Source organism: Hippichthys cyanospilos, chromosome 11 (assembly GCF_059441005.1).
Source record: "Hippichthys cyanospilos isolate Australia breed blue-spotted pipefish chromosome 11, RoL_Hcya_1.0, whole genome shotgun sequence".
In the NCBI taxonomy this organism is placed as follows: Eukaryota; Metazoa; Chordata; class Actinopteri; order Syngnathiformes; family Syngnathidae; genus Hippichthys; species Hippichthys cyanospilos.
In genome coordinates, this window is record NC_142379.1 from 8097806 (window position 1) to 8116076 (window position 18271).

The 18271-nt window shown below is 37.8% G+C and overlaps 1 protein-coding gene across 3 annotated transcripts; it reads right to left on the bottom strand.

Moving 5' to 3' along the window:
- Nucleotides 1–346: 346 nt before the first annotated feature.
- On the bottom strand, nucleotides 347–17277 carry LOC148415712 (ubiquitin-associated and SH3 domain-containing protein B-like). Of its 3 annotated transcripts, none has more exons than XM_088427860.1 (14): nucleotides 16913–17274; nucleotides 8133–8186; nucleotides 7542–7728; nucleotides 6987–7185; nucleotides 6016–6185; nucleotides 5618–5826; nucleotides 4980–5121; nucleotides 4398–4521; nucleotides 4176–4295; nucleotides 4004–4096; nucleotides 3782–3932; nucleotides 2845–2951; nucleotides 2447–2556; nucleotides 347–1953 (listed from the first exon to the last, which is right to left on the bottom strand). In XM_088427860.1, exons 1-14 carry the CDS (start codon nucleotides 17038–17040, stop codon nucleotides 1816–1818), a joined length of 1932 nt encoding a protein of 643 aa, XP_088283986.1. In that variant the 5' UTR covers nucleotides 17041–17274; the 3' UTR covers nucleotides 347–1815. The 3 variants fall into 3 exon arrangements, 2 of the variants coding, with proteins under 2 accessions (XP_088283986.1, XP_088283985.1); XM_088427859.1 differs by having other exon boundaries at nucleotides 4398–4524; nucleotides 16913–17272; XR_015867236.1 differs by lacking the exon at nucleotides 2845–2951 and having other exon boundaries at nucleotides 1807–1953; nucleotides 4398–4524; nucleotides 16913–17277.
- Between the last annotated feature and the right edge of the window lie 994 nt (nucleotides 17278–18271).

An 18271-nucleotide genomic window follows, 5' to 3' on the forward strand; every position in this document is an offset into this window, starting at 1 on the left:
CGAGGAGAAAAATAAGCTAAAAATAAATATATAAATGAAGATTTAATACCACTCACAACCCCAAATTGTTACAAAGTACCAAACAAAATACAAACTACAAAACCCAACCCCGCGGGACTATGACAGGGAGGCACTAAAGTCATATGGCTCAACAGATAAGAGACAATGACCTGACAACTAACTGATTAAAAAACTGGGAACTAAATACACTCAACACTAATGAGGTAACACACAACAGATGAACTGAAACAATAGGCAAGGGGAGTTGAATGCTTGACACACAAGGGGCAGGTAAATAAAGACAGTTGGACACAATACTCTCAAGGACACAAAGAAGAGGAACTAATCTGGAACATGACGCCATGCTTTGTTTTTTATTCCAGAATAAACTAATAACAGAAGTTGTAATTTTGAATAAATATCAGCACAGTTAAGCACTGAAAACAAAGAGAAAAATATTAAAACATTGTGACCGTACATACATTGTGGCAAAAAAAAAGTTCCATGACATCGTTACAAAAATTAGACTTTAAAACTTACATTTTCAATTACAAATGTACATACAACATGACTGGTAAATTCACATAATAAATTAAATGGATACTGTATATTTAGTGCTCATGATTCTTGGCTCCGCCCCCCTGAGCCTTCATCTTACTGTGGTGGAGGGATTTGCGTGTGCCAATGACCCTACGAGCTAAGTTGTCTGAGGCACTATGGCCCTGGCAGGGTCACCCATTGCAAACAGGTCGTAGGTGAGAGACCAGACTAAGTACAGCTTACAGACCCTTCATGATGAGTGAAATATTTGGTCGGTAGAAATTGCCCACGGTCCAGCACAAAAAAATGTAAAAAAGCATAAAGGTTGTATAATTGCAAATGTGTTAATACAGTGATGTTGGACTTGCCTTTTAACAACAGTGGAATCAGCAAATTAGGTATTTGAAGAAACTAATGTAAAAAAAAAAACTATTCAAGCCAAGTGTACATTTTTGTTCCTGCTTTGATGAAAATATTGATGATAAAGATGTTCCTAAGGATTACAAAATTGCTGCAAAAAATTGTTGAGTGGTGATGAATAATGAAAAAGCAAATATGTGTGTGCAATGTCCATTTAGTGTACAAGTACATATAAAAGTAAAGTGTGTATATTGTGAAAAAATACAAATGACCTGAGCATAACATGCACTTTTTCCCAATATACAGAGCTCATGCACTCTTCAGTTTATTCCCCACTAAAAAAACAAAAACAAAAACAAAAAAACATCCATTTTAAATAAAAGTATAGGCTTTTCTTGGGTTGCTTTCATACCTGTCATAAATACAGTTTTTGCTCACAAAAAAAATTGAAAAAGTTATGCTCTTTCCTTGGCTTTTTTTTTTTCTATGCCACCATAGAATTGTCCAAAAGGAAGACTGTATTGATGACCAGAAAACTGGGAATGAATGCTGACTGAACCATGGCAAAGCCTCTGGCTGCTCACTAAAAAACAATAACATATCAATAAGTTAGACTAAATATATTTACATCGATTGCATAAAAGGATAATAAATGTAAAAAACTTGGAAGTCAACCGTCGTATCAGAATATTGAACTTTGGATCTTCCACTGAACCTGAGATTTATAATGAACATAGATAAATTAAGTTTGATCCAACCGGACTTCATTGACATTTTCCCCCCATTAGAGTCCAGATAAACATTTCCCTTGAGCCATTTGTGAAAGTGAAATCACTCGTGTCAAGAGCGCCAGTATTTGGAACTTCTGCTGTATTCTGCTGGGTGCTTTTGGTGGGATTGATAATCCAACGGATGCTATTCATGTAAAAGTGTCTCCCTCCAGTCAAAGCTGTGGTTTGGTCCATGTGTGAGCGGCAGGACGGGGGGGTCGACCATCTGCCATTGCCCCGAGTTGCCCAGCTCCTCACAAGAGCAGAAGCCCAGGTAAGGGATCTAAAAAAATAACACAGAAAATGGGAAAACCTAATTGTTTCTGTTTAGGTTTCACTTAGCCTTACATTAGGATTTCCAAAACCTACACATGTATAAAACTGAAAAAAAAACCAAAAAACAACTAGTGCATCAAACCCTCCCCCCAAAAAATTGCAATAAAATAAAATTATATATATATATATATATATATATATATATATATATATATATATATATATATATATATATATATATATTGAGGACTACAAAGTACTCTTACCTGATCAAAAAGTGATACCGTGTTTCACATACTTCAATCAAATCTACATAACTTCACCTAAATCGAAATCTATTAATTTTTATTTTTGACAGTGCAGCGCCTCAATGTTTCTTGGTATCCGACGGGGTCCAAAATGATCACCGCGGATGAAATGAGGCCGAATAAAAGAGGTGCTAAGAAGAAAAGTCTTCTGGGACTAAAGTACAGGAAGAAAACAAAAATCAATCCAGCAACCTTTCGAACGACTTGGATGAAGTCTTTGGCGCTCCGTGGGACGAAACCCTGCAGCTGGCGTGTGCAGGCCTCAAGGGAAGAGGCGTGGGCCACAATCAGCACATTGTTTCCTAAGGAGAGCGGAAACAGGATGCAACAGTGAACAAATGCTTGACACAATACAACGCACGATACATGTACATCATAAAAAAACAGAATAAGCATAGATTTGCACTGTGCAGCTACACTTCAAGCCATTCAAAAATCGGAGTTAAATAACTTACACCCAGTGCATTCATCACTACAATGTCTTTAGCATCTATGTGTCAGGTGTGCATACTTTGCCTCTTTTTCTTTCTTTCTTTTTTTTTTTTGGTTCGCGCAAGGTAAACATTAATCCTCCGCTGGCAAATTCTTACCAGTGTTTTTGCAGTCTGACAGGATGTCTTTGGTCACTTGGTGGCTTCGACTCATGTAGCTTTCATACGATTCGGACACTGTAAGCTTGCTGATGGGGATCAGCGGTCTGTACAGAAATAGTACTTGCTCATTTAAATATTATTGGTTGATTGATTAAAGATCTTCTTGCAAGCCTATTTAAATATTTTTTTTTTTCAAAACAAGGCCCCATACGTCGAGTTTTCCGAAAAACGTCTATACTGTTTTACTTTTTTCTTTGTTTTTCTCTTGTGTATTGCAATGAAATGGTTTGTCAACAAATTGCAGGACAAAAACTAAAAGTGTCATCAGCCATGATGTGCTCCAACCGCTAAACTTTTTTTCCAAATGTAATATACAAGCTATTTTTTCTATTTCAAAATTTTTCAAATATGTATATTTATTTTTAAATTTGTTTTCAAACATTCTCCATTTGTATTTCTGAAGTCAATTGTTTTTCAACCAGATTTATCACTAACTTGAACATGCCAATGAATAACACAACTCAAGGACAGTTTTTATTACGATATTGTGGAGTCTTAATCTCTACCAAGAGAAAGAATGAAACTCAAGGGTGCTTTGTTATTATTTCATTATTTTAATGTTTTTAGGGAATTTTATAAACCTGTAAAAGGTTTCTATTCCTAAATAAAACAAAAAGCAATTGTGGATCATGTCCAGTCTCATGCAATCAATATTCCACATACAAGAAAGCATGTATGCCTTACAATTTTGAATAACAGTCTTCTAAACTTTATCCGCAGTTTACATGGGAACGTCTCTCCAGATCACACTGTTTTCTTAACATCACTCAGCAATGTGATCAATTTGACTAACATTATAATCCCTGAATATTTAAGGACCAAGATTTTTTTTTTTTCGGAACGTGTTTAAGTGAAGTAACATTTTTCTCATCACCTGTATGTGGTGTCCACACTGAAATGGTTTGCAGCCAGGTCAACAGGAGGAATCCAAGCAGGCAGGGAACTTCCAGAAAGCCACTTGGTCCACTCAAAAAGACCAGGTTCCACACGGATTTTCAGTTTACCGTCCTGCTGCATACCTAGTCCTAAAAAAAAGGCATCTCAATGCAATGAGGATCTCAAATCCACCAGACTTCTAGGAAACACTCTTCTTTACCTTTCAGGATGCTCTGCGCAGTTTGAACGCACCGCAGTGCAGGCGAGCAGTACACAAAATCCATCACAGTGTTACTTTCTGAAAGGGCCTCACCTGGAAAAGTTATTTCATGCAACAACATCAACATACAGTAACACATTTTCATATACATATATATATATATATGACATACCCACTAATTGTGCTTGAGTGGATCCAAACACAGTGACTGGTGCGTCCATGTCGTAATCCCTTTGTCCTCCCCACAGCGGCAAAGAGAGTGGCATATTCAGATTTGATCGGACATATCTACCTGCAAAAAAAATGTATATTTAAAAAAAAACAACATTCCAAGCAATGATTTATATAAAAAATTCTTACATCACAAGTGTTTGTATATGGGAATAGTGCTCACCTTTGCTGTCTGAGCAAAGTGACAGCCAGTGCTTCCCAAACACCACATCCATTCGCTCACCGTGTCGACAAACAAAAAATGACCGCTTGGGCTGCCGAGTGTGATTACCACTAATGCGCAGGACCTGCTGTCAGAAAGAAACCAATTAATAGCAAAGTTGGAAAGGTTGCTGACTGCAATCAGCTAGGGGATTAGGGCTCTACATGCTCAGTGCATGTCTGGCACATGGTGCGGTGAAAATCTGCTTGACTAGTTTCGGTCTTTTCACGGACACACATGGCTGGCACAGTTAGAAACGAATGTTTTTACGCTGTTGTGGGTGTGAACACTGCATATTTGTTTCATAGTCAATCGAAGCAGCTCCTCTTATTCCCTTTATAAATGCCACACCAGATATTTTCCTTGACATGTACTTGAGCTTTTCTATTTTACTCCACACATCATTATGACATTCTTCACTGTGTCTCAGATAAATGCTAGATGAGAGTAAAGGAGTCTGAGTTGAATTAGATTTTATTTCATTTAAGACATTCATCAAAGGGTGAGTCACGCCCATCATGCCTCTCATTAAAACAGACTAACCTGCACAGGATGACAAATAAGACTAACGGGTGGCGTGTCTCCAGGACTTGCATCCGGATGTCTGCTGTCCATCGTTCCATCAAACTTTGCCCTCTCCCTACTGGCCTTTTCAGAGGGCCCACAGCTGAAGAATGAATGGGAGCTGTGATGAAGAAAACACTGCATGTTACAAAGTTCAACACCATGATTGTCTTTACATATTTATCTTAATTACGTGAATTAAATTAACCAATTAATTTCCATGCTGTGGCTTGAAAATAACAAACACACGAGACCCCTAAAAAATATCACAAATCATCCAAGCAGGATCTGTGTAAATAGATGTCAACCCAAAAATACACTTAATACAATTAATGAATATTTCACTTGAGGAATATTCATTAAAACATCAAAATCCACCCCTTTTATCCATCTCAGGGGACGGCTATTTTGTCACAGTTGCTGCAGGCTTAAATAATGACCAATTGCAGCTCAGTTCACAATCATTACATGACCAAACATCGAAAACAGGGGAGCCATTACCGCTCACTACCTGAGCAACTGTGATGTCATTTTCAGGCAACAGCAGATGGCAAAATCGGTGAAATATTTTGACAACATTCTATCCAATTGAAATGAAATTTGTGTGCGCCGCTCACCCATGGATGACCCAGGTGTCAGACTCGTCGGCCAAGCCTACATAGTTTTCGGGCAGCAGGCCTGATAGTCCGCTGGCGAGGGAGGTCCCGTAAATCCAACCCTCCGTGGCATTGCTCTGGTCCATTGGAGACATGAAGATAAAATCTCCCACAACCAACTCCAGCTCATCTTCATTCTGTGGCATGTAGGGGTACATCACCCGTAGGGTCTGCAAATGAGACAATATACAGCGGATCCATATGACATAAAAATACTGCTATGTCATTGGAATTAATCCACTGGTGAAGAAAATGATGCGTCCACAATAAACTTATGAAAATTGAAGAACAGTTGTTCTGATCTTAGTTAATATTTGTAGAACAGCAATGACAGTTGATCAATATAACTGAAATAATACCTCATGGTTTGCAAAACGAATGTCCCGGGAAAAAAGAACTGCCAGCCAATCACATCCGAGCTTCACCTCGATGCCCTTGGCCAGTTTTTCCAGTGAGGCCAGGTGGTCGGAGGGGAAATTGTAGGCCAGTGTTACATGGAGCTGTTTCTTATGAGGCTCTACATGGACATCTGAATAAAACAGGAGATCTATGATCAATCGAAGACTGTAATCAAATATGTGCAGCAGTGATGGCCAAATGAAGCCTCGTGAAACATTTTTGATATTTTTTAATGCATTTCAATTGCCCTAGTCTTTATCTTTACACCAAGAGCATAATCTAGAGGATTAAAAAATGTGTCATTTCATTATTACTGTACAGTATTGTGCAATGGTCTTCATTCAATTGTCATAGTGAGCATATCAATGTATGTACTAAAATCCATAAAATCAGAAAGTAGGACATTTGAGGGATGTGGATATCCTACAGAAAATAATTAAGGCAAGAGGTGAACAAAGGCCAAACGTAAAAGCAAGTGCACACTCATTTAAAGTGTGCGTAAGGGGCGTAAATATATTGGAAGTCTAAATACATGAAATTCTAAATAACTTTATATGAGGCTTGTAAGAAAAATTCAAAATGTACTCTGGACAAAAAGATGTTTGAAAAAGTAATACGATCATGTCGTCATGGCAGAATCTGTCTGCTAACCATGAAGCATATGAATGGACTAGAAGTAGCCCACATCACACACTCAAATCTAATTTGCCAATAAGCTGCCTGAATAATTCATAGTCATTAGTGTCATGTTTGACGGCGGTTTTAGAAAATTATCGTGACGTACTGACTGCCTGCTTTAATAAGCCAACTGGACCTCCGATTAGTCATTGTCACAGCTGAAAAAGAAAATTGTTTATGGTCCATCACATGATGACCACATTGATGACAAGATAATATACTGTAGCATCCACGTTATGCTTTGGAGTCCTACCGGCTTTTCTGGCTGCCTCCGTGCCAAAATCGGCCGCGAACTGCTTGAGCACGTCAGCCACGTGCTCCTCTACGAAAAGACCAATGAAGTTGGAGGATGTGTACAATTCGAGGGGCAATGGAGTGGGAAATCGACCCCGCCACTGCTGTACGGTAGCCTGGAGGGCCTCACATAAAGCCTCCACCTTGTGGTCCGCGCACTAAAGAAAAAGCAAACATAAAGAAATACGGAGATTGATACCTAATCATTTAGAAGTTATACTGGACACATATCGCCTGGGGGTATGTGAAGCATTTCCGATTTTAACAGGGCTCCTGCAGGTACCAGCAAATCAGATTTCATGCTTTAAATGTTGTTTTCAATCCAACTTCAAACAGATTTCATTTCCACTTTTGACTCCATAAAAATGTTATACATTTGTGACAGGAACACACTTCCTTTTCAAATTAAGAGCAAATTAATTGGAATATAACGGAACCGATGTAATGTGTTGGTGCTTGGCCGGAAAAAAAATGCATCAGTGAAAAAAGGTTGAGAACCACTGGCCTAACTCACCATGAAGAACTGGCACAGCGTGATGTGAGGAAAAATGTTGTGGGCTTTATTTTTGCCACATTTGACCCGACTCTGCTGCCAAAAATGGCAGAGCTGGTTCTGGAGAGGTCCGCTGGGTCGCAGGTAGAGGACAAACTCCCTGGGCAAAGGGTCATCCAGGAATGGGTCGTCCACATGGGAGAACAGCCTGAGATAGCAGTGATAAATAAACCAATCAGTATAACCTAAGCCTCAAGGACAAAATTCAATCATCTGCATTAGTTGGACATCTATAAAGGGCCACAAAATTCATCCTTGTGAGAGGTCGGCACAAATGAGTACCATGATAATTATATGGTGTTTTGCTTATAATTTCTGTTTATAAACCAGGAAGCGGTGAGCACACAACCTGCACGCAAATGACTGCCTACAAAAATATTTACTGTTCTATATACTTATTACTGCTAGTAAGTACTCATTTCAGATGAAAGCTCTTGCGGTTTGTGCCCAAGAGAGGGCAGTGTAACACATTACCGTCTTACTGACTCATAATGTTATTTATGTGTATTTTATCCCACACATACTGCACACTTAAGTATGGTTTACACTCACCAGTCGCAAGCTGCTTGAACACTTCGACCTCCAGTTGAGGCCAGAGCTTTTAAGCTGTAACATACAAAAGAGGACAATACTTTAAAATCATCTGTTTGTCATTAAACTAAGTGATGACGAAAATGCAGATTTGGCTGACAGACCAACGGATTGACGATTGACGGTTTGATTTAACGTCAAGACGGACCAACTACTGTTAATATCATTTTGTATCCAACTGTTCAATATTCAGATTTGACGAGCAGTTCAACTTTGCTAACTTTGTATCAGTTCTCAAATAGAGAGGCGTGACGCCAGAGGGGGTGAGGGTGACCCCAGGCTATTAAAAAAAAAAAAGTTTTATTTTAGGTACGTTGATGCATTTTTTCTGTTTCAGACTAACCTGTAACCTGTAACCATAAAGGCTGTAAAAAATAGTAAACATTTATTGAAAATTAATTAATGTTGCATTTTTCTTTTGTAATGTTAAAAAGGATACAGTTTTAGGTATACTTAAACAACTTTCATAGATAATATTTATTGTTTGAGCGTTGAGTGGGGGGTGCAAATAAGTCTCAATTTTTTCATTTTAGACTAACCTGTAACCCGTATAAATGCATTAAAAAGTAAAAAAAAAAAAAAAAAAAAAACAGTTGTTGAAAGTGGATTTACATTGCTTTTTCACTTTTGTTATTATTAAAACAAAAGGCGGGGGGTCGTACAGCTTTTCTCTTTGGGGGGGGGGGGGCTCTGCAAAATATAATTGAGACGCACTGCTTGAAATATAGTGCCTATAGTATGTTCGAATACATATTTTCCTAAATTTGGGTCCAATTAAGGGACAAAATTTCTCAAATGCGAACAAGCTGAAAATATTTAGGAAACCCTGACATACATTTCCCCCTTTTTTTTTTCATTAAGGGTCAGATAGAGTCTAATAATTATAGGGCAAGCAAAAACACATGGTGGCAAATAATCGCTGCAGTAACTAAACTCTTTGTAAATTTTAAATTCTGAACAGAAAAAAAGGCCCACCCAGAAACTCACACGAGCATACACATGTACACACACGACCCACTTGCGGAAATGCTCCTGCAGCTGAACTGTTAAATGCGCTGTGGGAAATCCCACAGACCACATTTATCCTCACATTTCCTGTTTAAAACCAAACAAACACATATGCACGTGCAAAATGGCTAATATCAAAACAACGTCACACTAATTAGCAAAAATTTAAACTCACTCCAGATGAGAATTTTCTGTGCTGGAAGTGACGTAGAAGAGAATGGCATTTTTAACTGACAGCAAACTTTATTAGAATTATTACTATTATTATTATGGTTGTATTATTTTTTTTCCCACACTTTCTGCTTACAGCGTAACTAAATTTATTATTAATTAGTTTGCCATGGCTAGGAGGACAACAATAATAATCGTTAGACCTGTTTATTAAAACTTAGTCTGTGTGTGATCAACAATACTTTTCAATGCCATGAATGGAGTCATTTGACCTTTTAAAAACTGGTTAAGATGTTAAAAATAGGTAATTGTGAACACACCCTTACACAGATGGGAACCTGCAGTGAAATGTGTTGTCAAAAATTTTTGTTTTATTTCAGCAATATGTTTTTGTTCCAGTATTTTGTGTTAAAAAGCATTTCCAATCAGTATAGTTTTTATTTTTTATTTAAGAAACTTGAGTGTGTTGAATCTAAACAGGTCGACTTCATTTATGGAGATGCACATTGCAGCTTCCTTTACTAATCACTGACTGACAAGAGGGATTACAAAAATATGTGTTTGTTCAAGGAATGAAGCACATCATAAGAAAGAAGGTTTTTGCTTGTATGTGTCTTCTATGTCTCATTGGCCTTCTTGACCAAGTGTCCATCAGAGGAAGCCACGTCACTTCCCTAACAGCTCACCCGCTGCTGGAAAAAAAATGTTCACTGCGTCAGTGTGTCATAACTTGTGTGATTGCTGCAGACACTAATGCAGAGGTAAACATTTTATGTTACATAAGGTCAGAGAAAATATGGCGCAAAAGTTTAAATACAATCTGGTGTTACGTTCATAAATCTTTTGAGACATCTGCATGTAAAGTGTAAACGTAACGTTATGTGAGAACACCACTGAAGGGTTGTGTGTGCTGGTAAAAAGTAAAAGACCAGCCTTGCTTTTTCAATACAGGTTCTGGAACAGCCAGGGCCTGCCCTGCTCAGGCCTCAGTTGCTTTTCCATTACAAGAGACACTAAAACATTGGAGCATAACTGGGACAAGATCAACAGTGACAAGAGCTGCCACTGCAGAGTGACTCTCGGCCCTTGGTTTTTTGGCAATGCAACACGCCGATCACAGTTTCCTGATGTGACGATCAATAATTAAACCCGTTCAAATGCAGAGAAAAGTACATCTCAATCAAATGAAAAATACATTTCAGGTTTCAACAGCAAGACACAGCTGGCTGCCGCAAAATTTGCATACATTGTGCATATCTTGTTTTACAACAATATTTAACCATTTTTACAATTTCTTCTATACCTGTGACAGAAATAGGAAGTGTTAAGTGGTTTACAGTTCTTCACTATATCTTTTTTTTTTGTCTTAACTGTAGCTCATGTCCACTTTCTCTATCAACCCGTGCTTTCCTTGACTGACATCACACACAAAAAGAAAAGTGGGATATAATAAACTGAATAAAGTGAATAGTACATTTTTATGTCAAGCTTCCTATTTCATTCACAGGTATATACAGTATAAAATTTTAAATATTGTTAGGTAATGTTATAAAAAACAAAATATGCAGAGCTGAGTGACCCTTTTAGCCAAATATAAATTATAATGAAGAATGCATATATACAGTGGGCCCCCGTGTGACCAGATTAATCCGTTCCGCGGTTGGGCAGTAAGTTTACGGTAAAACAAATTCACCGTATGGCGGGCAATCCAAACCTATGTTGAAAAGCTAATACGTTTAGAGAAAAAACATCAAAATTGTACATGCATATTAAAAATTAGTACCAAAATAGTATAGTAAGTGCTATGTATATATAATATACATGTATGTATACAATCAGAAAACATAAATAAAAAACTATAGAAAGGATTTATTTACCTTTGAGTGGCATTTGTTTTGCTCATATTCCCTAGTATGGGTAGCTTCATATTTCTTGATTATCTCCAGCTTCGTTTCCATATAAATCATCTTCTTACTTCTCTCTTTAACATCACTAGCAATCTTGGGACCTATGGCTAACCCTTTCAAGTTTGAATCAAGCAGTAAAATGCACTATAAATACGGTTTTGTAACCACTCGCTATAGAACAAAGCTTTACAATTTTGCCATTTTGAAACGAGTGAGGCCAACCAATAGCAGACCAGCATCTCAGTCATGTGACGGCAACTGAAAATAAGTGCAATGACCTAAAAATGCCTGCACATGGAGACAAAACAACACAAATACAGCCAACCCCCTAGGGTCATGACAGTTGTTTTTGTCACAAAGCCGAGAAAATACCATAAAGAGGGTACGAAAAAACGAAGTATTCCACCTCGCAACGTGAAAAAAAAAAAACGTAAGTCGGGGACACTTGTAACATGGGGTCCACCTTATTTTACTATTAAAAATGTGCCATATTTCAATACAATTTAAGATCTCAAAACCAATGGTAAGAAAAATGTTACTCTATGACACTTTTTGTCACTGTCTCTGTGTTCCAATACCTTTGGAGAGATGAGTATGTATGGAGCAGCAGCAGGAGCTGCAGGATGCAAGCTGTTGAAGCCAGTCCAGTCACTGCATTGGCAAAGACACCAAAAGCCGCAGATGGCTCTGTCATCACTTTACACACACACAAGGCAAAGGGCCTTGACAGAAGTCAACATGCTACCAAGCCCCACATGAATTAGTGTACAGTCACTCGTAAATATATGAATGAACACAAACACATGAACACACGTGTACACACACACTCAGTTCACATCAAATTGGGCAGGAGATTAAATGCTACATCAAATCCTGATCCTTTCAACTCTGTCATGCCCTATTTACAAACTCCAAGTAGTAACATTCACAGATTATGTGCAACTGTAAATAACCAGTGACTAGTTTTGTTTAGGAATGAGGACAACCAGACACAGCAATTCTGTTAAAGGACCTAAATCATGTTTTTTTTTTTTTTTTTTTTTTTTTTTTTGGGGGGGGGCACATTGGTGATTTAATTACTTATTAAAAATGAATTTTATTGTACCGATATTTCTAACCAAAAAGAGAAATGTATTGCATGCTGATCCTCTAACCATGTGGCTGCCTCACCCCCTGCATGACGTCGTTCAATGCTGTCTGGCTATGAAATATGGTAAATGGACATTTATTTACATGGCTTTCACTCAGAGAGTTCATGAAGAACATCATTTTCTGCTTTTCCATGAGCCTGAAATATCAACAAAAAACAGCTATAAGTGATCAGAAAGGAGCATCAGAGGAATTAAGATGTTTTTCTGTGACCCGCAGTACTGTTACGCTCTTACAGATGTCATAAGTGAGGCTCAGTGGTCTGTTTCACCCAATACAAAATAGGAACAAATGAGACTCCAAGAGATGTTTTCACAAAAACAGCATGTCTAACCAAGCAAAAGCCATTTATGTACCTACATATGATTTTTTTAACCGCATATTTTCATAATATCACTGTGCTTACATTTAGTGCACACTCAGATAACATAGAGTACATTAACATGAAAAAAAATCTCCTCTCATATATAACACTCAGAAAATGTTTCCTGATGTACTTTTGATTTAATGTGGCTTTTTTTTTGTCTGGATTGACTAATGCACTTGTTGGTGACTATTAGTTTTAATGGCAGGGTAAGTGAAATCTTTCCATTTAGGATTTTTGTCTAGATTGGCCTGATAAAAAAGGAAGTGAATTTCTATATGTTTTCAAATACTAAAAACAGCCATGATGGAATTCAGTCCCATATGGCAAATGGTCAAGTTGAAATGCAAGTACAAGTTGGCACAGCAACTGCAGCTACACATCTGTCCGGGGAGCTGCTTACTGAGGTTGAAAACATGCAGCTGGAACCAGATTTACTCTATATTTCAAAATCAAACCAGCCAGGCACTGCTAATGTTCATGCATTCTGCCTGATTAACCAGCCTTGCAAAATCCATATTTGCTATATTAGTAGATACACCATGTGAGTATGACATTTACAAAGTGTACAAAAATAGCAAAGGCTCTTTTTTTCCCCAATAAATTGTGAGCCTGATATTAATCCATCTTGCATTCAGAGAAGTCTTTTTCATCAATAAGGAGATAATGAACACCATTTTTTATGTGCCTGGAATTTACACTCTTTATTAATATGGATGCGATACCAGGGGTCTCAAAGGTATCGACCATGGGTCAGATCTGGCTCGCAAGGAGGTTTAATCCAGCCAGCGAGGTGATTTTGTGTAGCATAAAAAAAAAGTGTCCATTATCTTTAGACAAAATGTCCTACTTTTAGAATCAATGTTCTGACGAGCACTGCAACTTACAAGCAGAAGTGAACAATTGCCACGGTTGTGTGAAAAAGCTCCCCACACAGTTTAGAATTTCTCAGTCATTGATTAACCTTTTCTCAGGTTGCTCTCATTGAATTCAACTCTCAAAATTCAAACTTTTGTTGATAAAAAAAAGGTACATTTTCAAGGAATTAAACCAAATGCCAAAATTCAAGCAATAAAAATAAACGACCATCATCTATTTTCTTCATTTGTTTGCTTCAGTATTAACATTTTACTGTAAAAAAAAGAAAAAAAAGATAGTGTTTAGAAATGAAGAATTTTAATTGGCATGATCAAGCTATGAATTTGGGCACATAAGGGCCATAAGAAATTATTACTATACTCCCTTAGTCAATCAGGAATCAGAAGAAAAAAGTGGATTCTCCCTTAGCGATCAACGCACATTTATTAAAAAAAAAAAAAAAGTGTGTGTGTGTGTGTGTGGGGGGGGGGGGGGTGCACGAAGAAAAATCAGCGAGTCAGAAAAGCCGCAAAAAAGTGAACCACATTATAGCTAGGGGACACCGCATACCTTTTGCACACCCAAGTAAATCCAGATTATAAAAAAGATTACTTTTTAAGCAGAAGGTGTCCCAGAAGCTTGTAACATATTGACAAAGGAAACTGTTATGCCATCTGACCTTTCTACCAAAAATACCTGTTGTATCGCCATGCATACATAGCTTGAAATGTGAAATCCGAGAATTAATTTTGCAAATGTTAAAAGTATTCTCATAAAAAATGAAACACCTAGATTAGAAAAAAAGCAGTTAATTTGTCATGCCAACCCAACGATTACTACTGCTTGAATTTCATGCACACACAGAGTGAGACACTTGAGTGCCCCCATTATCTGATGAGGTTGCCTGATTCCCTGCTTCCGCACAGAGCATCAGATGAACCATGACATGAGCACCAAGCTTGAGTACAGTAAATGCACCGCTACATCCAGACTGCATTCATATTCCAACAAATTCAGGAAGCGTATGCACCTTATTTTGCAATAAAAAAGCATGACACATCAAATTAAATCATACTGCCCCGATTGGTTCATCTTCAAATATCCCGAAAGAGTAAAACACAAATGCGAAGAGAGCACAGATGTAAGCCCCCTTAATAAGCCTGAGATACTGCACTAACAGCAGAATATACTAAATAATTCATGAATAACTCCACAGTACTCAAAGTTGGATTATATGGTACAAAGCTTTTACCGACGTAGCAAAAGGGATACACTGCAATGCATTTAAGGCATAAATGAAAGAAAATGTAAAACGTCAAGTCTACGGTCATTTAACTAGCAAGTAAAGGTTTTTTAGGATGATCCTCTACCCTTGTGCAATATTCTGTCCAATTCTCTGATCTCTACATCAAAGGGAAAGCACTGAAAGAAGATACCAGGGAGCTGTGTTTCCCATCTAATAGTGAGCAAAGGAGCATTTTAAATGACATCTTTAGATGTCGCACTCAAATGTTTAGGTCTATAGCTGTCATGAAAGAATTGGCTTAACAGTTCCAATAGTTTTGGAGGAGAGTGTAGGTAAAGTACGTGAGTAGAGTTTAAATAATTGACTTTAAATATTCAACAGCAGATAGAGCAGTTCTGTGTAAAATATGGATGGGTATTCAGAATGGTCATGATATTCAGTTGCAAAAATGAGATTGTAATTGCATAAATGAATTTATTAGTAATGCCGTTTTGTTCTGTAACATGTAAAATGCTACTAAAATCATCAAATTTGCAATTCAACCAGACATTTCTGGAAAATTATGCCTGTAAGTTTCGTGTAGTATTTTATGTAAAACCGATCCAACATACTGTTTCCCAAATATCCAAACTGGATCATATACATTTAAATTCTGGTGAATTTTGAACTCTATCAACCTGTGCCAGCATATTTTAAGGAATGGGGATGAATAGTCAGGATCATGTTAAGTCAACGGCCTGTCTGTCAGAGGTTTAAACAGTTATAGGATGACTACGACTAGACGAGACACAACAGTCAGACGACTGCCGAAAGGTCATCATTGTTGTTTGACTCACAGTCATTGTTTGACATCACTGACTCACAATCTTGTGTCCATTCTGGCATAAAATTCCAGGAATAAACACACTGGGTACTGACAGAAATAGGTTTGAAACCTAATTGAAACCACATCCATAAGGCAAACCAACTATATAATGCTTTAAATTTTAAACATCTCCTTGGAGGTGAACATTAGGTCATTAAGCATCCCCATTGTAAAAATGCAAAAAAAAAAAAAAAAAAAAGAGCGCAAAGATTTTTTATATTTAGATTATACACATTTGTGTAAGGTTCCAAGCAAGATACAATTTTTTTCTAAATCTGCACCTCTCCCGTAACATTTTTATGGTTAGTTTTTCCGACCGATGAGCAAATGTTGGTAGTTAAATGATAGTGATGGGTAAATAAAGCCTCATGAAGCACTCTTGGTATTTTTGCTCCTCTAGATGGCACTCTTGGGTTAAAGATTCAGTGGTAATTAAATCCATTCCCATTGCACTCTTAGTGCAAAGTACAGTAAATTGTGTAATGCGATTTCAATTCAAATTACAACTGCAGTAATAAACACAAAAGAATACCTCTCTGAGACAGCAAGTGTAATTCAAAAGGATATTGTTGTGGCTAGTGAATTGTTTTATATTTTTTTAGAGAATCAGACCATCCCCCGTCCGTGTGCGTGCATGTTTGTTTGTAATTTTACTTAAAAAAAATAGGAATAACGGTTTGTGTCCCCTCTATGGCAAAAACAAAACAAAACAAAATAGTTGTGACAGCCTGCAGAGCGCGCTTTTTCATGACAATAAAGTATTTTAAAAAAACGATTTTTTTATTTATATTGTCACTGCATAAAAAACTGTCAAATGCTAGCGTTACACTAAATAACATTAAATACTGTATTGCTCATTTTGTTTGGCTGTAGACTACATTTGCGTCCTTCCCTAACTCGATCGTCCTGACATTTTAGAGAACAGTGAAGTAATCATAGAATAAGGTCATAATACTATTCTTAACCGTTGTCCGTATGGTAGTAATAGTGTATATCTGGTAGTAATAATGTATATAACATATAAAGCGGCTAGCTGCGCAAAAGCGAGTGATAGTGCCCGCACTCGGAACTTTCGCCGTTTAGTCAGCCCTCGCACCGACCACGTCCACGTCAGCCCCCCGTGCATCTTGTGACATGCATGCAAGTCTCCAGTCCACCCCAGCGGACACTTACGCCCTCGGTCTCGGGAAGCCCATGGACAGCAGAACGTCCAGGTTGGAGCCGCATTTCACAGAGCCCGAACGGTTCTGCCGTAGTCTCCGAGGAAGCACTTTACTGTAGAGCTCGTCTCGGGCTGCCATGGTCCAGTGAGTAAGTGTCAAGGAAGACACCAGTGTCCCACTTGGCGGACTCACCGAGCGGATGGTAAAATCGAACCAAGCCGGAGACAGAGGCTGAGCTGCGCTGCGCTGTGTGGGCAGCCCGCAGACCTGCTGCTCCGCCCTCGGAAGCAAGCAGCAAATGCGATGCGCTTACTACTATGAGGGTCCATATTCTGTCTATGCCATTTTCAGCAGTAAAGTTAATAGTTTCTCGATGATTAATTTGGTAAATTATCATGTCCATTAATACATTTTGAAACACGTTTTGCCACACGCTGTCAATGGAAAATTACGTCACATGTGCTCAACAACAACCAATCATGGCTCACCTGTTTTCTGGGTTTGGTCATGTGATATCCACAAGCTGAGCGGTGATTTGTTGTTACCTGATTACACGTATGTCACTTTCAGTCAACAGCAAGAAGTTTTTAAAGGTTTTAATTGTCTCCATCCGTTTTCTAACGCGCTAACACACCTAAGTGCAATTAGCAATGTCCAATATACTGACCTACCAAGCATGTTTTGGGGAATGCAATAGGAAACCGAAGTACCTGGAGAGAACCCACACAGGCACAGGGAGAACATGCAAACTCAACACAGGAGGCCCGGAATCAGAATCAAACCCACAGCCTCTGCATGTGAGGCGAAAGAGCTAACCATTCTCCCAACGTGTCACTCAGTCCTAATTGTATGTGAAAAAAAAAAATATACAAATATAAAATGCTTTTTTGTTCTTACATTCGATAGAAACTTACCAGAAACTTTCTTAAAAAAATTTCATCCCTTTGCTACACTACAATAAAACACTTAAAATGACACAAAACTCTCCTTTATAAAATGTGTTTTTATTGCTGTGAAAAAACAAGTTGTCATGGGTTGGTTTAAAGATAGAGGCTAGTACAATGCAGATGTGTTCCACTGTTTTTTTAAACCAAGAGTGCCATCTACAGAAGGAAGGAAATATCACAAGTGTTTCATGAGGCTTCATTTACCTGTCACTAAGATTCACATTACACAATGTGTGTATACATAAGTTTACATTTACAATTAACTATCATCCAATTATAAACATAAAAAGTCATGACTTACATGAGTCAACATTTAATTGTATAAAATAAAATCATTTTGATAATATGGCTTTTACTATTTAGATAGTAACATTGTTTCAGTGCTGCGTGTTTTTGGAGAAAAAAAATCTGAGTTCTTGAAC